Consider the following 27,272-nt stretch of genomic DNA (forward strand, 5'->3'; position numbering starts at 1 on the left):
AGGGAACTACCTACACAGCAATAACCTACACCAATGAGTCTCTTTCTGTCTGGAAATCCCACCTTGGTATGAAGAGACCTCTCCCAATTTAAAAGTTATTAAGCTATATTTTTAAAAATTGATTTATTTCTTAGGAGAAAGTCTACATAACTGTAAGATGCCCCAATTAATTCCACTTAAGGATTGGTCTGCTTTTTTTCCTCCTCTCCTTTCAGCAAGGCTCAATGACAGTTCATTCTCTTCCAATATATCTGTGACATTCCTTGTCCTCTGTTCATTCTTTTTTAACATTTTCATTGCCCTTTTGAGCTTTTGGCTCTAAGCCTTCAAAAACTGTGCAATGCATCTGGAATCAAGGAAGAAAGTACTGCATTACTATTAAGGTAAATAGCCTCCTAGTCCTTATAGAGATATTTTTCATCTACTGCCTTTCCTGGTTACTTCCCTACCACCTGCTCTTAAGTTAAATAGATATGATCAAATACTGCATATTCAAACAACCTGTGGCAAGCATTCATAAATTATTACAGAAAAAGTCCCTGCCTTCCAAAGAAATGCAGATATGAATTTGCAACTCTTAGAGACCTAACCTGCAATAATGTATGTCTGACTCCATTGTCCAGACAAAATGCAGGGAAAATGTTGAATTCCAGGTATCCACATGGCTTGTACCTGGCCAAGAGTTACCTTCATTCCTTACAGATGAAATTAACAATTGACAAAACATCTCCTTTCTCCATAACAGCCTTTCTGAGTCAGATTTCATGTTTCTTTGCCAACCCTCATTAGCTGCCTTTGCTACAGACTTGCCACATCTATTTTTCTTTATTTGACTGTCTTCGACATTTCAAGCAGCTTTCCACCACAAGAACTGTACCTTTGCTGTACTTCCTTTCACGTTCACCTTCCTCCTAAGGAATCTGAGTTTCCACAAGCTGCTGAACAGCCCCTTCCCACAGGTATTTTAGGATGTACTGGCAACAGGTCCTTTTCTGTTAAAAACCCTCTGATCCTCTTTCATAAGGCGTTCCCTAAACATCTGCCTTTGATTTCTCCTCTTTTCTTGATGTGCTTCACCTCTCCCATTTCCAGTCTTCCAGGGGTCTGTAAGATGTTCATGGGGGAAGGGTCTGTAAGATGCTCATGGGGGGCTGTCAGAGGTGCATGAAAGAGCTGGGTAGTTCTCCACAAACGAATTTCAGGGGTGTGTGTGAGCAATGGAGTGCTCACCTCTAACCTCATAATTGCAAACAATCAGAGTCTGCCATATTGCCTGCAATATGAACCAAAGCATTTGGAAGAAATCAGACTGATGCCATTCTTGAGGAGCATAACAGAGAGTGGGGACCTCTGGAAGGTGTTTTGGCATCAGGGCATTAGAATCAGGTGTCAAGATATTGAAGAAAATGCTGAGCTCTGGATTTAGGATGGGGCAACCTCATCAGCACTGGGGTTAGGAATCACATCCAAGTCTCATGACTTAGCCGTACATATGTACTCCAAAAGCTGCAGCAGCCTGGAGCCACACCTCTGCTCTAGCACTTGCTTCCCCCCTTTCATTGCCTCTAACAGCAACAGCATTTTGCCAAACAATTTCCAGCTTACAGCCAACTCAGGGAAAGGACAGTAAAGGTGGCCCAGAGCAGCTCCTGCTCTACACAGTACAAGGGAAGAGGCTGAGATGAGGCAAGTGCACTGCTTCTGATGCTGTCTTGTGAGAGGGTCAGAACAAGTCACCAGATATTCCCACTTTCACTTACTATCAGGGACAACTGCATCACAAGTTCCTGCATTAGGCTGGAACAGGCAGGAAGAGAAATTTGGGTTTTACATGAAAACTGGTCCCAATCACACACAAGAAAATGCAGAAGGTCAGAAGAGACCATCCCAAGGAGGGCAGCTTGATCTCAGGCAACCTAATGGGGCTTGCCACTGTTTTTTGTTCATGCTACAGAAATTTCAACTAGTATTATTTTAGTACAAACTTAAGATCATTATTCTGAAGAGTAATCTAGTCTAAAATATCATAATTTTCAAAAATTTATACCTTTCCTATCATTTATTTAGTAAAAATCTTTTTAAAGTTCCAGCTGAGTCATAAAGTGTCATGTCTTTTAATTTTATTGTGTTTAAACCTAAATGGTATCTGTATATGGAATTACAAAACATTTTCATTTTAGAAAATAAATAAATCATTAGATTAGTGAATTATATGTCTACAGTTCAAAACAGAGCTTCTGATGATTCAAACCAAGCTGTAAATAGAATATAGTTAAATGTATTTTTAAAGTAATTGCAATCCCATAATTTGTTCTAAATTTTCTTGAGTGTCCTTTGAAGTCCTTCTCCATAGCACTGAAGATGCTTTTCTAGTTCTAAAAAGTATTAGCACCATAACCAGTAACAGTGTTTTTCTCACTGATTCAACTGTCATGGGATGCAAAAAGAGAAATTCTTTGTTTGGAAAAGAGAAATTGAGCTAAAATACTGCATCTAAATTTTTGTATTTTCCCCTTCAGTTTTGAAGGGGAACTGTTATCAGTGAAATTTAAATATTCCATGAAACATCAAATTCAGCATTTGAAAATCATACTGGTTTTGTCATGCTACTTGGGTAGTCCTTAAAATGTCACTGTTCTTTTGGTAAACTTTTTACTACACTGGCTGCAGACAAGGGGAAACTCAAACATCTTAAGGTTAACTTTAAACAATTTTATGTGTTTCTAAGTAATGAATCTATCTCCGTGTAAGTTAACATTCAAGGTTACTTTACCAAGGATTGCTGAAGGATTGCTGAAGTTTAGAACTGACCTAGCAACTTTGTCCCTGCAGACCTGGAAATGTGTCATAGAATCATAGAATGGTTTGGGTTGAAAGGAACCTTGCAGATTACCTGCTCGTTGCAGGAGTTCCAGCCCCCCTGCCATGAGCAGGGACACCTCTCACTAGACCAGGTTACTCAAAGCCCATCCAACCTGGCCCCAAACACCTATAAGAAGAGGGTAAACACAACCTCCCTGTTCCACAACTTGTTGCAGTGTCTCAACACCTTCACAGGAAAGAATTTATTCCTACTATCTAATCTAAATCTCCCCTCTCTTAGTATGAAACCATTCCCCCTCATCCTATTACTGCAGTCCCTGACAGAGTCCCAACCTAACTTTTTTGTAGGCTGTATGACACATGGAAAGGTGATAATTCTCCAGAGAGATTATAATTCTCAAGAGATCAAATGAGTTTGCAAGTTCTCCTTGCAGCAAAGATTAAAAAAACCAACATAAGCATATAAGAACTCACAGTCACTATATACACATCCTACCATAACAAATATAATACGAAATGAAACACAAATATTATTCAGGACAGTCTTGCTTTCTTTGTCAAGTCTCTGGTTGCACAGTGTGTCCTTGCCTTCTCGGCATTTCAGTTATAATTATTTCACTAATGCTAACGGTGTTGTAACACAGAGAACATAATAAAACTTTGTAATTTTTTAAGCTTCTTTGTCTCAGCTTTGAATTTTGACCTGGAGTCTTTAGTTTATAAAAATAAATGCTTAAAACAAATAAAAATTAATTCTGAAACAATGTTAAAATTACTGTTTAGTTGAACCATTCTTCTGTGATACAGATTTTGTCTTTCACAGACATCCATGAACGGATAAGATTGAGGGCTTTATTTAAATACTTTTTAATATCCAACTGGAGTTAATTACACAGAGTATTTTTGACTATCAGTTCCATAACACATAGAAAAAAACATTTTTCTGAGGAGTGAAGCCTTTTGCTTAGAAGACCTCATAGTAAATACTGGTGGAAGGCACTGAAGATTGAGAAGCCAATAAAACTGTGAACCAGTCAAGGCGCATTACACATAGTACTATAATTAACCACTATCAATGACCTTACCTTTTTCTTTTTCCCTAAACTTGATTCAGCTATGACCTGACTGATTCAGCTATGAATACTCAAATAAAAATCATAGGGGACTTACTGATGACCACTGGTTGTCAGGGCCTCAGTGAACTTTCAAATTACAGAAGTATTTTGCCTCCCCGAGATTCGAGGGATTTGCATTTCTTGGTAATTCTGTCAAAGCATTGTCAGATGTATTAATGTAACTTCTTCTGTTTAAATACTGATGGTCTCAGTGTCAGGTCTCAGCTGACATTTATGAAAGCATTAACTTTTAATTATAGGTCAGGATCCATTAAAGAAGCTGAGACATGTATGAGCTATTGGAAACTCTCTCATCTTTCTGTTCCCTAAACATTTGTGTGACTGTACTATTACCTCATTCCTTTTTCTGATGATTGCAACTTGAATGTTAATATAAACTTAAAGGTAAAAGGTACTGATATACAGCATAGTACTCCCCTAAAAATTGAAGCCACAGATCACTGAGTAGGAAGATAGCAGCAACGTAAACTTCAAAAAACTCTGCATATTTATAGGGAGTTTCACTTCCATTTTCATGGAATAAATGCTATTTTATGCTCCATACCATTTAGACCTCAATCTCTCTTCTGGCAAACCAAGCTGTTATTTTTGTGAATCATTCCTGAACCATTTATAACCAGGCCACTGCTCCACTGACAACAGTACCTTTGAAGTCAGGTAGGGATTATTAATCCGCTGTGAATTTTCTGAGCAGCTTTATCCTCTTCCTCTACTCATCCACAAAAAAATCACAGAGGCAAAATAGGCACAAACCAAAAATCTTAAGCTAACAAAGCCTTTGGTTCCAGATGAAGGACTAAAAGTTGGCAAGTGCCAAAAAAAAAAAAAAAAAAAAAAAAAAAAAAAAAAAAAAAAAAAAAAAAAGAAAAGATAAAAACAGCCATCCTGAATTTTTAATGTGGATGTGGAACATCAGGGTTTTACGATTCCTGAAAGGCATCTACCAAGGGAATGAAATCCGAGCACCAAAGGTCCAGACCTCCGGGAAGCAGGGCCCACCCCACACAGCCCTCTCTCCTCATACAGCGAAGGGTAAAATCGTCAACTTTTCGCCTCATTTTAGATCTCCATCCCAGGGCACAATTGCCGGGGGTAAATGTTAGGACTAGAGACACCGGGGGGGGGCACGTTTCGGCCAGGTAGGGCGAGGCAATTGCCCCCGAACACGCCTTTCCCATCCTCAGCAGTGCCGCTTTGGGCCCGGACCACAGCCGAGGGGCCGCCCCCAGTGATGGGCGGGCGGGAGGGTACACCCCGCACCACCAAGAGGTCCCGCTGGCCCTGCCGCCAGCGTGGAGGAGCGCCTCGGCTTTCCGCGGTCACCGAAACGCGGGGACAGAGGGCGGAAAGGCGGCGGCAGCAAAGGGGGTGGCAGCCACAGTCCGCTCGTTTCCTCACCCAAGGGGTCCCCGTCGTTCCCTGCCCCGCCTGGCGGCCGCACACCTCCCACAGCCCTCGGCCGCCGCCACTGGGAGCCGCCAGTGGCTCCGCCGGGCGCACACCGGAGAGTTCGGGGGCAGCGGTCGGGGCGGAGACAGCGCGGGGTCGGAAGCAATCGGGCACCTCCGCCGGCCGCGCAGCTTCTGCCGGGGGATCCCCGCCTCGGGCGGCAGCGAGCGGTGAGTGCGGATCAGCGGGGTTGGGCGGGCGGGCGGGCAGGAGGCACCGCGCCGACCCGGGGCCTTCTGCCCCAACCCGCGGGCCGAGCCGGACCGGGCGGAGGGGAGCAGCGTGGCGGAGAGCTGGTCGGGGCAGGGTGTGCTGTCCCGGGAGCGGAGCGGGCAGCCGCGCCGTGGGGGAGGGTCGGGGCTGGCGGGCAGGCGGTGCCCCCTCGGTTCCCCATGGGGCACCCACAGGCAGAGGGGCTGCGGGCCCCCGGGCGGGACGAGACGAGGCGGGGGTCTGCGGCGTGTCCCGGGGAGCGGAGCCGCCTGTGAGGGGCCCGGCGGCGCCCCCGGATGAGCACGGAGGTCCCAGGCCTGTGTGCGGGGTCTCTCGGAGCGGCCCTCGGCAGGGAGAAAAGGTGAAACCGCCCCGGGCCCCCTTCCCTCCCCTCCCTTGGCCGGGCTCCGGCATCCGATGGCGCTGGCGGAGCCGCCCGGAAAACTTCTCTCAGGGGGTTTGTGCCATTTCCAGTTAAGCCGGGGAAGAAAGTGTTTTTGACTCTATTTAATAAAGGGAAAACATCCTGCTGACTTTCTTTTTTTTTGAAAGCGGTTGAGGGTTGTCTTTAAAATAGGCAGCTATTAGTTTTTTCTTGTAAGTTTAAAGAAAAGCCACCGCCATCAAAAGAAACCCGCAAAATAAAGCCACAGCAAACTAAAGCTTTAATATTCCTGTTAAAAAGTTTTTTCACTCCTAGCTGGGTCACCCAGACTCCATCTGTACTAGGTCTGCAGTAGCCAGTGTAGTCGCTGGAAGTTGTAAAATGCTGAGCATGGGTAGGTGTGTGGAGGCTATGAGGAGCCCAGTTTTCCAAAGGTCTGAGAACCCCTTCTAGGGCCTGACACTGGCAAGAGAACTATTTATTCATACCCACAGGAAACAGGAGGGGAGCAGGCATCCTCAGTGTTACCTCAGTTGAAACTGGGATTGAGTGTTGGATTGGTTGAGGGGTGGAAGAGGAAGCAGTGGCTGGGTTTGTTGGGAAGAAAAACAGAGAGGAATGGAGCCAGTGAGTAAAGGGAAGGTGACTGTAAGAAAATGAATACACTTGAAGGAATCTCATATTTTCATTACCCCCTTGTCACAGATAAGTCTGGGGAGAGAAAAGGGTTAGTTATGCAGATATTGCTGTCAAATCAACACCTTAAATTTATTATTAATACAGGTTAGTGTTGTCACTAAAAAAAAAAAACCTAACAAAACCCTAGTCATGATTTTTCTGCAGCCTTGCCGCTCATCGCTGCCTCCTGTACCATCCTCTCCCCACTGCTTATGTAGTCTTACCCACAGGTTCACAGTAACCTTTCAGACATTTTTTCTGATTAACCAGAATAATAGTTGTGTCTGGTTGATTGCACTGCCATAGAGATGCTTATGGTAGCTCAAGAAAAGATGTGATAGAGGAGAGAGTTTGGTTTTTTATGTGTAAATGAGTTGGTATACATCTGAGAGATGTATCTTTTTAAATGTAGATATGTGTATGTAGACACAAGCACACAAACACCAGTGAGAAGGGATTGTGAAACTTATTATGTTTCGCATTCTAAGTCTTGTATTGAACACAGGGAGTGACACTGATAAAGTGGTTGTGGGGGAGGTTTTCAAGTGCAGGAGGTGAGTAGCAGTCTGAGTAGACATAAGCAGTAAGGGTGAGTTTACAAGAGTAGTTCTTGCAGGACCAGGTGAGTGAGATTAGAATTCAGAGAAGAGAGCCTGGGGAATTTCTGTGTGAGAATACTGCATGGAAACAAGGGAATGAGACTTTTTACTCAACTGTCCAGCCATCTCACTTCAACCTCTATTAGGCAAGAAAAGTTCTATTTTCCAGAGCAAATTAGAATAGAGCCTGGAATTCATGAGTATCTCTGTTTTCTAGGAATTTGCAAATATCAGAAAATTCCCAGGCAAAACATGGGTTATCACTTTTTCATTCAAGTTCATTCAGAGATTTGCATCAAACTAATGCTGTGAGATAATCTATAAATTCAGATAGCAGAGCACTGCATTTACCTCTTCTCCCTATTGACTAGTGATAGGACAAGAGGAAAAGGGTCCAAGTTTTGCCAGGTGAAATTCAGATTAGATGTTAGGAAGAATTTCTTCACTGAAGCAGTGGTGAAGCATTGGAACTGGTTGCCCAGGGAGATAGTGGAGTTGCTGTCCCTGGGGTTATTAAAAAAGCTGGTAGATGTGGCACTTTGGCAGATGATTTAGTGGTTAAGGTGGTGTAGGACTGATGGTTGGACTTGATCTTGAAGGCCCTTTCCAACCGTGATGGTTCTATGCTTATAACACATTCAAGTATTGACATTCGAATATGATGGCATCAATTTTCCTTTGGTAGAAAAGGATAGTCACACACTGTTAGAGTAACTATATGAATATTGTCATTTTCAGAATCACTAACAAAGGAGGAGGAAAACTTAAGTTTTTTGGTTAGCTTTAGCTAAGTAAAGAGCTTCAGCCTTTTTGTACATCTATATTGAACTACAACTTTCTTTTAAGTAAGAAACGTTTGTTGCATTAAAAGGTTCTGTTATACTCAAGGTATTAAGAGCTGTAAGTCCTTTGGTGTTATTCTCATTTTGGTTGCATGATGTCACAACTTTATTTTCTGAACATTATTGAATTCTGCTTCGGCTGTGGATTTATGAATTTTCATGTGTCTTCTGTTGTACTTATCACCTTAATATCTCAGTACCGGGCAAATCCCCCTTAAGTGACAAACCTGTTCCAAGATGAGGAAATAATTATCTGCCCAGTCCACACAAAGAATGAGGATACAACTATGGAGACCAAATCTGATCCAGGTTCAGTGTCCCAGTTTATAAGTGCACAGGTGCAGATAAATACAGTACCTGGACTGGGGTAAAATACACTTAAGAAGAGTGCAAAATTATTTAAGGTATAATATTGTGAACCATTTTTTGTTTGCTGTGTTATTTTAAAGAGCTCACACTTTCCCTGCGATCCTCTTTTCCATCATTTTTTCCTGTCTACATCTGTCACCTTCATCACTTGTGACAATGTAACTGTTGCCATATACAACGGGTGAGCTGGATCACAGGATTAATCAGGTGAAAATAAATATATCTGACTTACTTTTGACCCTCTATCATTTCCCTTTCCTGACTCTTACAAAAAACTTGGATGAACTGAGAATACGATTGGTACCACTTACATCCCCGTATGAGTGCTAGGAAAAACCTAAGTCATTTTGCCCCTCCACTTCTGTCTGCCATTAATCCTGTAGATTTCCCATGCTTCATTTCTTCCCATTGACTCAACAAAATATCCTAGGCTCCTATAGGCAAGAATTTTATTTTCTTGCACCATCCTATTACTTTTAGTTTCTCAGCCTAATTCAGAACTTCTCTGCTGCTTTTAATCTTGCCCTTTCATGAACTGGCATCAGCTTTGTTTCCAGGATGCTCTGGCTCGTGTTTCTTTGCTTTTCAGTTGGGTTGGGTTTTTTTCAGCCACCAAAAACAATCTACTTTCTTTCCCCATCCCTTGCTTCCTCTCCTCTTCAGCTTTATAAATGAAAGCATTTACAATGAGCAGTAAAGAAAAATACAAACCTGGCAAGGGAGAAGATTAAATGACCTAATGTTTAATATCTGTTCTCCTGCCAGCTATTTTTGTTTGAGTACAGGTGTTGCTAGCTGACCTGTAGCTAGACCTTTTAAAATCTAATCTGACAGTGCCCAGCTCTTTCCTTGTTTATCTTTGTTTTGTTTACTGATTCTTGTTAAGTAAAACTTGATTCACATTTGAGAGGTGTGAAAATTGCTTAACCCATTCTCTGGTTGCCAGCAGTTTTGATGATGATGGTTATTAGGTGATCTGGGGTTTAATTGACATTTCTGAATACCATTGGAAAAATAGCTACATTTCAAAAGCAAATCCTGATTTCATATTGAAAGTGAAAGAAATTATATACCAACCACCTGAAATCACACCCTATGTTTCAGCTTGGTAAGGAAACATTTATTTAAATCTATTTTATACCTATTTCAGACTGTCACTTATTTTGAACAACAGATAATCATTATTTTAAAAAAATTTGGATAAAAGTTGTGCATCTTTTTAGAAATACACTTGTATAATCACACAAGAAACTTACTTGGACAGTACAGTGTATTGGAGTTAGCATCCAGGGCTAGGACTCCTGGACTATTAGCACAAGAAGTGGTACCTGATTTAAAACTAAGAATGCTGCTTTGTATAATGTTTGGTGCTCTCTTTTGTTTTGTTTTTGAGAGTAGCTGCTTTTATATAAGGGAGAGACAGACTGTCCTCCAGTTGCATCTTGAATCACATGTTATATATTACAGTTGTGCTGTGTACCTGCTCAGTCGAGTGTTTCTTTTAAAGTATCTGAATCAACTTTCTTGAGATGCTTCTGAAATGACTTTTGAAATTTGGCATCTCATGTTCTAAGACGACCCACTCAACACACAGTTTTTCACTGTAGTGATCAATCTGCATCAGTATAATTACTCATTCCAACTGTGGTCAGATTAATTGATACTAAAATCCAGAGTAAAAGGCAGGATACAAAATCCTCATGTAAAAGGCAGTAATGGAGAAGGAAACTTCTTAAACCTGGTAATGTAGTTAACTTTGTACTTGAAAGTGCAGAACTTCTGTGTTTGCCAGAACTCTAGGGTAGGTGAGACTTTTTGTTAACACAAGATGGTATACCCTATTGTTGTTATTTTGGATGTTCCTGTTTTGCTGAGCTCTTTGTTTCTCTGTAGTCAAAGAATGAATGCCATGGACCAGGTTCAAGATTCACTTTACAGCAATACCTCATTAAATCCCAATCTCTAAATTAACTGTAATACAACTGCCTGAACTGTGTAATATTTATTATACTTAGCTGTATTTCTAAATGTTTACTACTCAACATTGAAGAATGGTTATTTCTTGGCTCAAAAAGTGTGAATTTGTTGGCTCGATGCTGTGAGGCAGTTTATAGGAATGCTACCAGGAAAACTGAGAAGTAGTAGCTTCGTCAGATATTAACTTTACATCTGCCTGTACCTTCAGGTTTATCAGTGTGCTATTTACTGATCTTGTATGCATTTGCTGAGTATTTCTCTTCAAATTATTTGCTAAATAAAGCTGGGAGGAGAAACAGCTTTCTGTTACCTTTCTGTCCCTTGTCTTCATTCTTACAGCTACATGGGAGAGTTTGAAAGAGAGCTCAACAGCAGAATTATTACCTAAGTGTATTTCCTGTCTTCCTATAAATTTCCCCTTTGGCAGCTGCAGTTAGCACAGTTCTTGACCTTTTATTTCAATAGCGCTGAGCAGTTCTGAGTATCAGAAATGAAATGGACTCACTAGGCTATTTTCTGTTTGCTACAGCTGGTTATCAGAGCTGTGGGCAGCAGCAGAATAAAGGCCTGGCTTAATCTGGAGAGCTGTGTTTGTAGCTTTGTAAGCAGCTTAACTGATCCAAGCATGTCCTGCTGCCTCAAAACAAGAGTTTGTGCTTTTTCCCTCCATCCTTGCTAGGTTTTGCTTTTGACCTTGTGCTGACCCCAGCACTCCTTAACACTGTGCAGTCAACTGAACCAGGGAGCTGGTTTGTTTGAGATGAAACCAGGCTTACTAAAACAAACATACTGACATGCCAGCATGCAGAAGGCTGTCCACTGGGCTACCTTTGGCTGGCCAACCAGCCTGGGGTGCTACCAGCCAAGCCTTGTATTGACTCAAGGGAGGGAGCAGGACTGTGTGGCTGGAGGGGACAGACAACCTGCTCAGACAGCAGCTTCAGATGGGGTTGATTTAAGTGCTGACTTGGAAACTGTCAGTGAAGCAGCTGTGTATTGGTATCTTTCTCTGCTGACATCTTTGAAGAGCAGCAATAAAGTAAGTACTCAAGGGGGAAGATACCAGGAAGTCCTTCAAGAGGGACAAGAACTTGTTGAGCAGAGGTTGGGGGCAAACTCAGAAAGTGAGGAAGGTCTGTCCACAAACATCTTTTATGGAATGGCAGCTTAAGAAAAGCTGTAAAGAAGTGCCTAACTACAAGCTAATCAGATCTGCATTTGTATCAGAAATACAGGAGTATCAAAGCACTTTTGCTATGGCCATTCCTTGGGAATTCTTGGCAAATGTTTGATCAAAGTTTTCATCTTAGTATAAGAAAGAATTTTTTTACAGTGAGATCCATTCATTCACTAGAACAGCCTTCCCGGGAACATGGTAAAATCACTATCATTGGAGGGCTTCAGGATGCATTCAGCAGGGGGTTAGACAACCTAATTTGGCTCCTATTCCCAGAAAAGGTTGGACCAGACAATCTTTTGATGTTCCTTCCAGCCTGGGTTGCTCTGTTCTATGAATTTTTTGTGGGGGTAATCTACACCAGAAATACCAGAGGTGATGCACCTGCTGGTGGGCAGAATACATGTGTAAATGAACACAACAGAATTATCAGATTTTAAAAATATCAGTGATGTATTTATTTGTGCTAGAAGATTCCTCTCTTCCTTCACATTTTGTAGGTGCTGGAGTAGTTGTATAGCTTCTCAGGGGTGGGAGAGGAAGACCCTTTAAGTCTTCCAAGAGCAAATGTTAGACATGCTAGATCCTCTAGAGGATCTGTCAGTTGTGAATGAAATTTTCAAGAATTAAATTTATTTTAATTCTGTGTATACTTTTGACACAAGAGAAATTATATCTTCAAATACAGCTCATTACTCGCTAGTTTGACACATGAATTTGGCGTGTCAGTGTTAGAAACTTCAATATGTGTAAAATTTCTCTTGCCTTAAATCTGTAAAACTGATTTCTAAAGATAAAATCCTTCTGAACTATATATATATAATATATATACTTTTTGATGCTTTTACTCACAGACAGAATAGGTGTTGCACTGAAGCGCTTCATAAGGAGTAGGGGAGATCAGTAGAATTATTGTTAAGTTTTGGGAGCTGCCCTGGTGTTTTCAAAGTGGTGGAAAGGGCAGAAAACTCTTGTAAGTATTCTGTGATATTGATAATTTTGTGACTGCTGGAATAGTTTTGCCATAGTTTTGTTTCCTATGGATTTATGCTGTGTGGTTGATCATTTGTAAACTATGGCTTAGAGCTTTCCTGTGGTATTTATTTCTTATTGTCATTATGAATGACATTTGAAGCAGATGTTAATTTCAGTCTTTTCTCAAGTTATGATGTTAAGAATGCCTCCATCCGCTATAGTAGTTTGCTTTCTTTAGGAAGGAAGACTTTCATGACTTGAAGATTTTCTGCTGTTCTGTAGCAGTTGATTGGAAAGGACCAATAAGTAAAATTTTTAGACTTGAGGTCATGAGGAAGCCCCAGGTAAACACAAGGCCCTCCAAGGCTGAAGCCAGGGCATTATGTTTTTATTTTACTCCAGACATGTAAATCATCTGGAGTATTTTGTGTATAGGTTTGTTAACATTCTACTGAGAAGTTAGGTGTAATACACTAAAAAGACAGGTCATGATGTGTGCATCTTCAAGTATTTGGAAATCCAGTTAAAGCTGTTTTGAGGGGAGATGGGCATTGTTGTTGCAAGGGGCAAGTAGCAGTATTTTAAAAATTCTTTTTTAATGGCTTGTAGGTCTGCTTACCTTTCTGTTTTACTGAAGAGTATGACTGCCTCTGCTCTGTGGATTCTGGTGGTGTACAGCTTCCTCTGTGCTCCCTTTATGCAGTTTCCCTGTGTGACAGAAAACTTGGTGAAAATCTGTAAAAGAGTTCTGCTTCATTATCCTTTCACTAGTTACTCTATAATTCACTAAGATGAAGTATGTATTTTTGACTCTTCACTTTATGCAATTTGTTTTTTGGTTGACTGGAAAATCTCATTAAAACATGCTCTGAAATGCTGTCATGTGTGCATTGCTTCAGGGGAAGATAGGGTAAAAACTTCTATTAAAATATGCTGACAGTGTGTAAATATTTGGAAAAGAAGGCTTTGTTTGCACATTCTCTAGCTTGGTTTAGCATTTCAAACAAAAAAAATTACATTTTACTGTTTTCTGGCTAATTTTCCTAAAATAATTGAGGTGTAAAATACTGGCCTACCTAATAAATGCTATAAGTAATTTCTGTACAGAGCAGAGTATTTGCCTCAGGTTTGCCTCATCACAGAAAAGCAAAATAAACTTTGTGTAGTAGCAGGCTTATGTTTGTTATAAAATTACTGCATGCAAAACAAAGATGCCAGTGTGAAATTACCTAGGTCTGCTTTGGCTAAGAAGTTAATGTTCAGAAGTCTATATTTTTATCTTTTTTTTTTTTTTTTTTTTTTCCCTAGTATTAGTACCTTCTTGAAAAATACTGGTATCTTAGAAGGAAACCGATATTTGAAAATAGCTATTGCTCCTTACCCTTCACAGTATTGTAACATTTTCAAGAAAATCTTCATTGAGGTGAGGATAATCTTTTTCAAATGTACAGAATTGTCAGGTCTTTTTCCTTCAGTGAAAAGAGTGTGTTTGAATATTTGGTACAGGCTGATACACTTGGAGGCTGCATTTTGTACAGCCAGCTTGTGTTACTGGAAAAGCCATGAAGGTATTATTTGGGTCATGGTTTTTCTTTTTAAGATGTGCAGGGAAAGAAAGTGTCTGTAAAGAGCTTCAAAGCAGGAAAAAAAAAGTACATTTTTGGTCTTGATCTAGTGACCTTTTCTGAGTAGACAAACATTGTACCTACAATGGAATTGTATTCTTTTGAATGGACTGTGCCCAGATGCATTTGCTTGGCCTTTCTCTCTCATGCCTGTAGAGGTACAGTAGGAAGTAAAGGTAGTTTTCTCTTTTTCTCTTTTTTTTTTTTCCTTCCCAACCTAACCCATAAAAAAGGCAGACAGCACTGTTATAATCTGCTTTCTGCTTTTCCTGAATTTTTAATGTGTTGATTTGGGGGTAGGTGGGAGACCCAGAGCTAAAGTAAAAAGGGAAGCTACAGATAGTGAATAGGATCCATTAGAGAGACCACTTGCCATCTATCAACTCAATTTCTGTTATGTGCTGGGATTTACTTCCCTAGTCCAAATCCGGTTTTAAGCCACTTTGGGGAGGAACTGGATATAGTTACTGGTTCCATACTGGACTGCTTCCCTCCTTTCACAGCTAGGTAGTTACCAATATAAGGTGTATATGGTATATCTTGTCTGTATGTAATAATACATACTTTCTTTGAGAAACTGAAATGCTAAAATCTGAAAATTAACTGTCTCCTGAACTTTAGCAAATGGTTGAAACGTTTGGGAAATTCTGTCTGTCCACAAACTGTAGAAGATAGTAAATTAGGTGTTAATAATATGAAAGTTGTTGGAAGGTAAAGGGCTAGCCATCTTAGCTTTCTGGAACATGTATTGAGCTACAGTACAAGATTAGTCAAAAAGTCAGCCTGGGATTGTGCTGTGCCAGCAGCTTCCAGGAGAGGCTATGGGAAAAGTCTTAGAGCAGAGCATGGACAGAGAGAGAGAGAGAGCCTTCTCCTCTCAAGTCCTGGTTATCAGTAGGTTGGAAGCTTGGAGAGGATACATCTGGAAAACTGTGTTGTTGCAGTTAACAAATCTCTCCCCCATTTATGAATATCCTCTGTTTTTTAAACATACCTCTACTTTTATTCTGAACAGCATCTTATGACAGCGATTTCTGTAACTTAGGTACTATCCAGTCCTTTCATGTATTTACATCTGTGTCAGTTTAGGCCAGTGGGTACCCTCCTGTTTTTAGTGCTGTGAAAAATAATGATTAGCTGTAATGTGTTTACCTTCTCTTTTCTGGTCACAGGTATATAGCTGAGGGACTAACTTTTCCAGACAGATTGTGTTATGATTAGACCTGCTGAATGTCTGCCTCCTCTAAATTGAGTGGTTTGTTACACAGTGACTATTTAACCACAAAGGATTCTTTAAATGCTTAACTCTTCTTTATTTTTATTTTTTAAATAAGAGCAGAACATATTTTTAAATCTGTATGCAATCCAGTTCCCAACTGAGGTCCAGAGCTTCTGAGTAATGTTGCTCAGTTGTGTAAAGCATGAGGAGATGTGAGCTGCAAAATGAAAGTTGGCTTGCTCATCTTTTACAAAATCCATGCAAACATTTCATTTCCATGAAAGCAGGGGTACTAAATATGGGAAGAGAATAAAATGTGTGTTCAAAGTTGCTTCTAATTTAGGAAGGTTGTGAGTGCAGACATGCTACAAAAACAGTCTGCTGCAATTCTGGTACAGTTCATGTAGTTTTTTTCCTTGAGAAGTTCTAGTAGGCCCATTGATTACTTTCTCTTACTATAAATTAAAAAAAACAAAAACATGACAGATATTCAATAAGCAGCTGTTGCTTTACTAGTGTCATATAAAAATTTATCAATACATTATTTAAAACTTCAGCCACCTGTAACCATGAGCCAGAAGGATCATAATGTAGTTTCCCTGGCTTATTGTGTATTGACTTTGTGTGTTACTTTATTATTTTAGAAGCTAGTAACAGATTTTTGAGAGGGAGTTATTGAATATAGTTGTAATGATGATCATAAATTGGAGGTTAATTTTATTGGCTTTAATTGCAGGTTTTCAGTCTCAGGGAGAGACTGTGCTTTTTTTGTTCGTGGAGTTTTTTGAGAGAGTTAAGGGCAGGCTGGGTTTTTTCCTGGTTCCCACATCAGATGTATCTGTCTTTTTTTTCTTTCTTTCTTTTTTTTCTGGCATTTCTGAGCAAACACTCTCACCTGTTATGTTTTTGGCTCTTAAATTGGGCTTTGTGGTATCCTGTGCATGCTCTGCAGTATTTGATTTCCACAGTGAAAACACAGCATTTGAAGCCAAGAGACAAGCACGTAGACTGCTTTAGCAATCTCTTTCACTGTGGGGAGGATTTTTTTGTTTGTTTCTGGGTTGTTGGGGGTTTGTTCGTTTGTTTAGTGTTTTGGGTTTTAGCTTTTGGATGTTTCCTCTAAACTACACTGTTGGTAGGCCTGGTGGGTTTGTGTAAGCCTGGTAGGTTTGGGTGATGCCTCAGGCAGGTGCTGGTTGGGAGGCATTCCTCCTAACTAGCTTCCCAGCACTTAATTTTTGTCTGAGGGACAGCCTCACGCTAGCTCTGCTTTTGTCAATTTGTTTGTCCAAGTCATTTTGTAGGAAATTTTGCCAGACATTTTCTCTCACCCTGTAACAACCTTTGGTAGATTGCTGGGGAATTGTTTATCCAGAGCTTGCTTCCTCACAGCTTGGTAGTAATTTGAGCATAGTCATACCGTACACACTGGGTGTACCTGCAGTAGCATTTTGGCTCAGAGTAGGAGTGTTCTTAGGAAGCAAAACTCCCAGCTGGCACCTCCTCCTGTACTTTGCTTTGTGTTGCTGAATCATTTCAAAGCAGTCTGACCAAGTCGTTCTTGGATGAAAGTAAACCAGAACATACCTTCCAAGAGCATGCCTGCTGCAGTCCCATGGCCACATAGTATTCAGCTCATGGAACCATTTCAGAGCTACCCCAAAGTCCTATTGCATTGCATTCCTGTCTAATGTGAGCATAGTCATGGACAGAGATAGTACACAGCACTTAGAGGTTATTACTCATGCCTGCTGTACTTGCTTCAGTTGAAGAACCCAGCTATTAAAGGCTAAGGGGGAACAGATAGTATCAAAATAGCTGACAATTTGCGTGTGATTTGGAAGCTGATACTTGAACAGTAATAGGTTAGTGAGTACCACAACTCTAATGGATCTGATTTCCTGTTTTGGGTTTCAGCTCTTCTGTATTTTTATTAATCTGAGTTCTTCTCCATTCTCTAACAGGCTTGTTCTTGTGACCCAGTCATTAGCCCAGATCACCACAATATTCTGACATGTCTTATGTGCTGTGTTCTTTCCCTATTATGATCTCTTCAACTTTTTTTTTTTTTTTTTACTTACTAGCTTGCACAAGTCTGTACAGACTGTGGCTGGTTCTGAGTACAGTGTATGCTTTCTGACTACATACTTTCTGCTGTTGAAAATGGGTAATGATTTATAGCTGCCAAAGGAGCAGAATTTCCTGAGATAATTCTGCCTATGTTAAACATCACCTTTACCTCAGTGAGAAAGTTAATGGATTTTCTCTCTTCTTCTTGATCATTGATTTTTGTGGAAAGCTCGTGGTAGCACAGAAGACATCCCAGTGTCAGATTTAGTTAAAAAGTATCAGCAGGAGGAGGCATAAAGTAGAATTGATAAGTAACATTAAGTATCCTTAGTTTTGTTTCCAAACAAAATCAGGATGAAAACACATCCTACTGTAAAAGCTTTATTTAATAGTTCACCATTCCCACTTGAAAAAAAAAAAAAAAAAAAAAAGACAAAAACTGATTATTGTTATGTCAACACTTCAAGGAATTATCAAGGTAAATACAACAAATTTGAATTCCCAAGACATGGTGATAGTTATTTAAATGTTTGATTAGGCCTCCCAGGAACTGCCCCAGATGGTCCCCATGAACTTGAAAACTGTGAAACCCATCAATGAAATGCCAAAGGGAAAGTGTTGTTGCTTCTCCTCCCAGTTGCCTTGCTGACCAAATGTATATATAGGGAGATTGTTTTTGTCTGATTTTGAAGGTGAGAGAAAGGAAGAGATGTCTTAACTTACAGCAGCTCCAGCTTTGAACCCCAGGAGCCTGGCCATAACCAGAGAATAAGCAGCCAGATACTCTTATAGCTTTAGCACAGAAAAAAAACCTCATTAATTTAAAGAAAGGGTAATGAAGTTGAGGCAGAAGCTTAGAGATCAGTCTCAGCCACTTTAAGTTCTGTCATGAGGAACCACATTCTCTCTGCTAACGGGGGTGTTTGAGCCATACTCAACATGCTGGTTCTATGACTGATGATGGATTTTTGCTGAATTTAAGACATAATGGCAGTTTGCTAAGTACAGGTTTCTCTTAGTGTTCTGGCCTGTGGTTTTGAGTCAACATTAATGATAATATTTTAAATGGTGTGGTTGGATAGCATCTACAAAGCAGAGGGGTTTATTTTTCCAGTTCTCTATTTCGCTCTTATTCTTGTCCCATGTAGTCTTGGGTGTAACAAGTCTTTATCTAATAGAGCAGTTTCCATCCATCTTTGTTCTCACCCAAATGCCCTGGCTAACCTTGCAGTTGCAAACAAACCAAACTTAATAAATGACAGCTTCTCCCATATCCTTAAAGCATAGACTTCCTGTTCAAAGAAAAATCAATCTCTTTCTCCCATGTTTGAATCCATGTAAATGCTTGTGTGTGCTTTTCCTGTGGAAAAAGTTCTTTTGAACCAGATTGTTACAAGTAAAATTATAGCCTTCTGTATTATTTTTACATAATGATACAAAACCCAAATGTGGTGGGACTGGGATATTTAGGTAGGCACATAACATGTTTTGAATAAATGGAAGTCGGATAATTATCTGTCTTCCTGTGCAATTATTTAATGTTTTCATTTTCCTCCTAAAAACCCTTTTACAGGTTTCAGTTGTTGTATTGAACCAGGTTTGGGTCTGGGGACTAGAAAAGGGGTGTTAAGCAAAGGGCAAAGATCCAAGTGATGCCTCTGCTGTGGGACAGTTCTGTGAGTGTGATGTCCCTGTAGTGGCCATGCAACTTTTGCCTCTATCCTCAGTCAGACTCTGGCCCAGCGGGTATTGGGTGTCATTGCAGGAAAATAGCCAGGTTTATCTGAGAGCTTGGAAATGGAGTTGTCTGGGGAAGTACAGAGAGGTAAGGCAAGTGAGCATAAGAAAACGCACACATTTTGAGGAAAATGGACATAATTAGTTCCAGAGAGCTCCGGATACTTGTAATTGCTGTAAGAATCTAATGTAGATTGTTGAAGTTTCTGTACTGCAGTCACTGGAAAACTATATTGGTATTTCCTAGAGAGGGACACACTGGTTTCTTCCTTTTGTAATGAAGGAAGGAAGGGTAGAAAGAAACAGTTTGCATTTTGCTGCCAGTTCAGCAAGTATTTATTTTATAACAAGCTCATAATATAATTGCATCCGTTTCTACTGAAGAAAATAAAAAGTGTGAGTTTGTTTTGAGGGATTTTAGTGATTTTGTTTGTTTGTTTGTTTGTTTTTCTTTTTCCTTCTCTTTCTCAATGTTTTCACCAACTTCCCCATCTGCTTATGTCAGTGTTCTGGTGTTCATTCCTAAGGATCATGTTGTACCAAGTGGCTGGTGCCTGGCTTTTGGCTTTTTTTTTTTTTTCTTTTTCTTTTAATCTTGTTGAAATGTCCCCCCCCCCCCCCCCCCCCAAGTTGTTTGTTAAAAGGGTGAAATATTAAAGACTAGCTGGTATAATGAAAAAAAAATCTCCATTAGAGAGGGGAAGCCTGGAAAGGTGCATTTCGTGCATTGAATTACTGCAGCTGAACAGAGGGAGTGAACACTCAAAGGTTTTGTTTGTGAATCTTACTTGAGGGGCTGTTGCAAAAGCAGCCATCTGAAACTGGAGGCTAATAAATGGCAAAAGAAACTCTCCTTGTAATGGATGAGGGAAATAGTCATACCAATAGCCAAATTTCTTTACGACCTGTTGTTTATGCTTGGCTATTTCTTTAGCACAGGTATTTGTGTTGTAACAATGTGACTACCCAGAAAAAGGCACTAAAATTTAACTTTACTCAAGAAGCAAATGGCAAAGGCGGTTTTGTCTTTGCATAGTCTGCTAAGAAAAATTCAGGCTATTGAAATGGGTTATATATCCTGAAGCTTATTTTTAAGCTCTCTGCTTCTGTTACCCTGCAATACTTAGAAATGAAAAGCTAAATGCTGTAATGGTGAGATTTAAGAGTGTTTTTAACTCCTCTGTTTACTTACATTTATTTGCCCTGACAGAGATTTTATGAACTTCTTTTAAAATCAATTTACTCTTCCATCCTGCATATCTTTGTACAATCCTGCAATCTTGTTTGTAGACTGGGATGTCTTTATAGATAGAGCCCCATTCATTTTGCCATCAGTCTGCTCTTGTATGGCAAATTACAGTGTGGCATGAGCCATGTTGGAAGTCTTTACTTTCCCTCTTCTCTTACAGCAGCTGTTGCCAGCCTTTGTATGTAGTTACCACTTTTTTATGGAGAGGTTTGTTTCTGAGGTTTTGGTTTTATGAAGAGAATGAGGAAATTAGTATGTTATGTTGATGTGGAACCTGACTTCTGGAGCAGAATTAATGCCAGCCTTTAGGAGAAGGTAATTTATTTGTTAAGAAAAACTGACCTTGTGGTGTTGTACCAACTCGGGCAGACAGCTGCACCTTTCTTGTAATTTGCTGAAAGCTTTTATTTTCTTAACTTTTCCCATACTAATAAAGACTCCAAGAAACTGAAAACTCAGACTGCCATTGCTGCCTTCAGATGCAGTTCTTGTTGCCTGGTGTTTGCAACAAGCTTCAGGCACTTTCTTGACTGTGAGCATCTTTTGTCTGTTCTCCTTCCAAGATGAGGTATAAAGGATGTGTAAGTACTTGTAGGGCTGGTTGTATTGCTAGTCTCTTTGCCAAATCACAGGTCTTGTTCTGCACTTGAACTTTATGCAGGCTCCTGTTTTAATCAGTAGCAGACTCTGAATGAATTTGCAAGTGCTTATTCTGATTTCAAAAAATCTGATCCATAGACTAAAGATAATGAGTTGACTTGATCTTTATAGAGTGAATTTAAGTCTTAGAGAAGGTATTAGTAATTACAGTGGAGAATATAATGACCTTTCAGGTTCAATTAAGTAAAACAGAGGTTGCAGATTCACTTAAAAAGATACACATTCCTATTTCATATTAGTATTTTTGCATATTCTAAATATTGAAAGCTTTTTAAAAGGTTAAAGCATTCACCTTTTCCCAAGAGTTATCTTTTCTTGGATAGTATTTCTGTGCTGCTGAAGTCAGTCTGCATGCAGTAGTGGTGCAAATCAAGAGGCATTGATTTTGACCATGGGGTTTCCAACACTTTTATATATGTTACAGTATTTGGCTGTCAGGAGAACCTTCCTAGTTCATGCAAATTCACATACTTAACAGGATTTTTCCTCCTTTGTTTTCAGACTTGATATCTGCAAGTTCCCTGCCTTGACAAGGATCATCATGGATAGTGGTAAGTTTGTCAATTTGGTGATAAGTGTTCATTCTTCATTACTCCCAATGAAGTGAGCAAACCCCCAAAACTGCCCTCTAATCAAAATCCCAGTCAGTTTGAACAAAGAAATGTCCTCGTCTACTGAGCTGGTTTTGGTGTTAGATATGATACAGATCTTTGCCCACACTAACCTGAACTGGAATCATACTACTGTTCTGACAGAGATATTATATGCAGACCATAGTAAACATCACAAATTCATTTGTGGGCCCGTGAAGGCTGCCTGCAGAATGAAGACCATAGAGCTGAATTTCCAGCCTTGAGTACCTAAGTTTAATTGTTCTTACATGTGTCCCAGTAACCCCAGAATCTCAGAGCAGAAGTAACATTTAAGCTTTATAAATAAATGCTCAAATAATTTTTCTCCCTTCTGCCCTTAGCAAACCAAATACTTTTATTAAGATCACCTCCAGAAAGACTCAAATTTATCAGTAGCTGCAGCTGCAAATTTAAAATTAAGTGTTTATTTCTAGTATTTAGTCGTGGTTTCAATCTGCTTGGGTGTTTGTAAGGAGTCAAGAAAACAAAGCCTCAGTGATAGTCACAGTCTGACGAAAAAGCAAAAGTATAGCGACCATCTTTTTATACTTGCTGCCATCCTTTTTTAGAATTCAGAATCAGATGATTAAGGAAAAAAGAAGCAAACTGATTCATATAAAATTACAGATAAATGATTGCTTAAAGCAGTTAATCCCTGTCCTTCTGCAGACAGTGAGAATTTGTCATCATAACATATTGGTAGTCCCAGAATAACTATATCTGAACCAATGCTAAAATGATTGCAGAGGTCAGTAAAGTAGTATGAGTGTATTAGTATGGCAGTGCATTGAATAATTATCCCTTTTTGATGACAATGAGAGCCCAAGAACAGTGTTGAACTGACATGACATTATTGCTTCCTGACCTGAAAGACTTGGAGAATTTCTGCATCATTCACTGCAGATGTACCTCCTGGGTAATTCAGTCAGATGGGTTGTGTAGTGTTCTGGTTGCTGCATATTACTATAAAAATCATTGAGTACAGGGAGCTTGAGGGAATGCTTGGAATATCAGAAGAGGTTGTTTCAAGCTCTCTTGCTCGAGCAAAAAAGCTAAGGAAAGCAAATAAAAAACACCAGTGTCAGAACATTGGTTGCCTTTTGGGGTGGCTATATTTGATTCATCAAATGAGCTGAGATTTTGTGTAAGATTCAAGAAAACAGAGGTTACTTTCTCCACACCTCCCACACGGTCACTTTTTCACAGCTGGTTGAGATTTCTGGAGTGAAAGGGAGCAAGTCTGCCTCAAAGTTGCTTAAGAAAATGTAAAGATTTAACTTTGACTGTAGTTGTTCTAATGAGTATCACTATGGGTAATACTCATGAACATTTATATAAAAACCTCAAAGCATTCTGAGTGTGATGCCCCCAGGCAGTTGCAAACATCTTTTTGGATGGTCATGAGCAGGATTTGTTTGTTCTGTGTCATTTTAGCTTAAGAAGTTGCTTGAGCTGAGCATGTGCCTGTCTCATCTGACCAGTCTTCTTTGGCACCAGCTTCAGTGTCATTTAAGTACACAAGATTTTGCTGGATTGAGGTCCTTTGCATATTTATGACATACAGCAGAGTAACAACTGAAATTGCAGGCCCAACTACTTATAACAATTAACAAAACCAGAAAAGGCATTATCCTAATAAATAAAGGGGAAAACTTAGAAAAAGATCTTTATTTCTCAAAAACACATTTTCTTTGAGCAATTTTAGCATGAGGCTTTGCATCTCTTTTAGAAGTAACCTTCACTGTTTCTTCTCTCATTTCAGTGTTCTTAACAGAGGACAAAGCCAATTCTGTGTTAAAAAGATACCCAAGAGCCAACACGTTTTTTGAAGAATTCTGGCAAGGTGACATAGAGCATGAATGCAGAGAAGAAATCTGTAGCTATGAAGAAGCAAGAGAAGCATTTGAAAATGAGGAAAAAACGGTAAGTTTTGGTGTGTATTTAAAGAAGGATGGGGTGTACTGATAGTGAATTTTTGGTCGTGCTGAATGCTTGTGTGTTTTCCAATATTATATTAGACTTGGTGTGTTGGTTTTTTTGGACGTGTTTCTTTAAACTGAATTTGAAGAGGGTAGAAGTCTCAAAGAAAATTATGCTCACAAGCATTGTGAAAATTGGCAGCTAGGAAGAAGAGGAACATGAATAATCCCACTTGTGAAAAGGGGGGCAAAACTGTCATCTCTCTGGCAGCACTGTTTACCCAAATAGTCTGTGTACTGGTTCTGCCATCATCACACACTTAAGGCCGACTTGGATATATAGAATCATTAGAATCATAGAATGGGTTGGGTTGGAAGGGACCTTAAAGACCACCTAGTTCCAACCCCCCTGCATACCTCCCACTAGACCAGGTTGCTCAAAGCCCCATCCAGCCTGTCCTTGAACACTTCCAGGGAAGTCACAGCTTCCTTGGGCAACCTGTTCCAGCATCTCACCACTCTTACAGGAAAGATTTTTTCCTTGATGTCTAACCTAAATGTCCCCTCTCAAGTCGTAAATCATGTCCCCTTGTCCCCTTGCTATACACCCAGGTAAAAAACTCTACCCCAGCTTTCTTGTAGGGTCCTTTCAGATGTAGGAAAGTTACTATAAGGTCACCTTGGAGCCTCCTCTACTCCAAGCTGAACAACCTCAAATTCTTTAGCCTGTCTTCATAAGGGAGGTGCTCCAGCCCTCTCAGCATTTCAGTGTTTCTCCTCTGGACATGTTCCAGGAGCTCTGTGTCCTTCTTATGTTGTAGACTCCAGAACTGGACACAGTACTCCCAAGTGAGGTGTCACAAGAGCAGAGGGGGAGAATCACCTCCCTTCACTGCTGTCTCTGCTTTTGGTGCAGCCCAGGACCCAGTTGGCTTTCTGGGCTGCAAGCACACACTAATGGCTCATCTTAAGCTTCTTGTCCACCACCATCCCCAAGTCATTCTCAGGGCTGTCCTCAATCCTTTCTCCTCCCAACCTGTATTTTCCTGCATGGGATTGTCTTGACCCAGCTGCAGAACCTTGCACTTGGCCTTGTTGAACTTCACTCAGTTGTCACCAGCTCACTTCTTGAGCCCATCAAGGTCCCTCTGGATGGCAGCGAGTTGACTCCCTTCCCTCCAGCATGCTGACTTCTCCAAACAGTTTGGGTTATCAGCAAACTTGCTGAGGGTGCATTCAATTCCTCTGTCCACCTTTGTCACTGAAAAAGATGTTAAACAGCACTGGTCCAAGTACTGACCCTGGAGGAACAGCGCTCCTCACACATCTCCATTGGACACTGAGCCACTGATCACAACTCTTTGGGTGCAACCATCCACCCAATTCTTTATCCAACGAGTGGTTCATCCATCAAATCCATACCATTCCAGTTTAAAGATCAGACTCGTTCAGGACAGTGTTGAATGCTTTGCACAGGCCCAGGAAGATGACCTCTGTTGCTCTCCCTTTGTCCCCCAAGGCTGTGACCGCACTGTAAAAGGCCACCAAATTAGTCAGGCAGGACTTTCCCTTAGTGAAGACACCATACATACAGTTTTAATTCTTGTAAGAAATTATGGGATTGGGACTGATATGGGGAATATATGGAAGTACAGGGTACAAGTCGTCCCTTACCTTAGTCCATCTGGAAGAGCTTGATCACGTGAAATGGGTGAGCAACTCAAAAAGCTTTCCATTTAAAATACACCTTCAAATCTTAGATACTGATGTAGCTGGCCAAAGTGTTCAGTGCACACATTATTAATCATATAAATGTAAGGAAAGACTAGTGCCCTTCTTCAGGCTAAAATCTGCAGGTTCTCAGAGAGTATTGTTAAATAGCAGTGATGTAAAACATGGGAAGAATAGTAGTTTCAGTGCTACCATGTGTTATACATGAACTTGGAGGGAATGAAGCAGATACTGCCCACACAAAATTGTTGCCTAAGTGTGCTTCTCTGACTAAAAGAAGCTTGTGGGCTAATGGCTTTGCAAAGCAATAGCTGCATATCATACCCAATATATTTTATATTGTTTCCCAACAAATAAATATGGCACACAGGTTTTTGATGGTGGCATCTGACCTATTTAATGCAATAGAATCAGGAATTTTTTTTTTTTAATTTAAGACAGACATATTAAATTGGGAATGAATTGGAGGACAGATCTAAAGTGAAAAGCAGGTACTAGAAAATATGACTCAGAAAACTTATTTTCAAAAAAAGCTCCTATCCCATTTGTATTTTTGCACAAATTGTACTTGAAAGGCTAATAGTTAATGGATGAAGTAGCACAGGGAGCATTGCAGATATCTTCCAGAATTTACACAGATATTGTGTTCCACTCTTCAGTGGCTACATCAGAAAGTAGCAATGTTACTGTAAAGACATACTGAGCATTTTAAGTTCTTGGCATCTTTGTGCTGGAGGTCATACCTGAGGAGATGGATTAAGATTGGAATGAGATATTTCCAATTTATTAAAACAAAGTAGTAGGATGTGTAGTGTCTCTTCAAAGCTTCATTCTGAAGCTTTAAAGGTTATGCACACACATTTTTTACTTTCCAAAATTGACTTTGTGTGGACATTCCTAATGATGGCTTATTGTGTAATTAAGAATAATGTTTACAATGGGAATACTTGTGTAAAATTCTAGCACAATATACTTTTGCTTAAGTAGCACTGGAAGATGAAGCCACTGAAGAAGGCATAGCCTAAACATGGTGCCACTCACTTCAGATTCTTATTCTCAGCTCAGGAACATTTTGTGTTTTGGTAGATAGCATTTCCCTTGCAGACTTCTTTGAGGAAAAATTAAAATAGGAATAGTTACATTTCCACTCTTGCCACAGCCCTTGTGTCACAGTGGAGAAGGAGCTTCCCACAAAGTCTTGACCCTTTATCCATTTATGCTACTGTATCCTTTTTGCCTGGCTGCTTAATTCTCTTGCTGGTAGCTTGCTAAAGGAGCAGACTCTGTTAATGTGCAGTCATGCCTGACCAGCCTCCTTTGTTTGGGCTTTATTGAGTCCATTGTTCCCCAGCAGGTATCCGTCCTTACAGCCACTTAGTAAGACTTCTGTGTCTCAGAGGAAGGAAATAGATGCAGTAGACTAGGGTCATGATAATAGTATGTTCAGAGTAACAAAGATGCAATGATTCCATAGCACAGATAGAATTCTGGAATTCCAGTAGGAATTACCTATCTCATTGTATCTTTGTTTTGTGCAACTTGTACTTTTTATCTTGTCCACTTGGTTCTCGTTTTCTTCAGTCTTCTGGGGAGGTGTACAACATCTGGATTTCTAATATTAAAATAACATCAAGCAGTTCCCTCAATTTTTGATGCATCAGTTTTTCTTGGAAATTAGCATGTGTATGAAATATGGGATGCCTTTAATATTGTGGGGGCTTGGGGATTTTGACAGGTTCAGAATTGTTAAAGAAAATTATAAAGTTAATTATAAAAGTAATAGTATTATGTTAGTAAGCCTGAATTC

At 40.1% G+C, this 27,272-nt stretch overlaps 1 protein-coding gene across 3 annotated transcripts in view; it reads left to right on the forward strand.

The window, feature by feature from the left end:
• The first annotated feature begins 5,340 nt into the window (after positions 1-5,340).
• The window catches only part of PRRG1 (proline rich and Gla domain 1), a 30,983-nt gene continuing 9,051 nt past the window's right edge, over positions 5,341-27,272 (forward strand). Inside the window, exons 1-3 of one of the 3 annotated variants that reach the window (XM_071750780.1) lie at positions 5,341-5,578; positions 21,685-21,734; positions 23,578-23,738. In XM_071750780.1, the coding sequence (XP_071606881.1) occupies positions 21,725-21,734; positions 23,578-23,738 (171 nt within the window). In that variant the 5' untranslated portion in view covers positions 5,341-5,578; positions 21,685-21,724. Of the gene's footprint in view, positions 5,579-9,459; positions 9,603-21,684; positions 21,735-23,577; positions 23,739-27,272 lie in introns of those variants that run through there. The other 2 variants (XM_071750797.1, XM_071750789.1) reach the window with 2 other exon arrangements.

This window comes from Heliangelus exortis, chromosome 1 (genome assembly GCF_036169615.1).
Source record: "Heliangelus exortis chromosome 1, bHelExo1.hap1, whole genome shotgun sequence".
NCBI lineage: Eukaryota > Metazoa > Chordata > Aves > Apodiformes > Trochilidae > Heliangelus > Heliangelus exortis.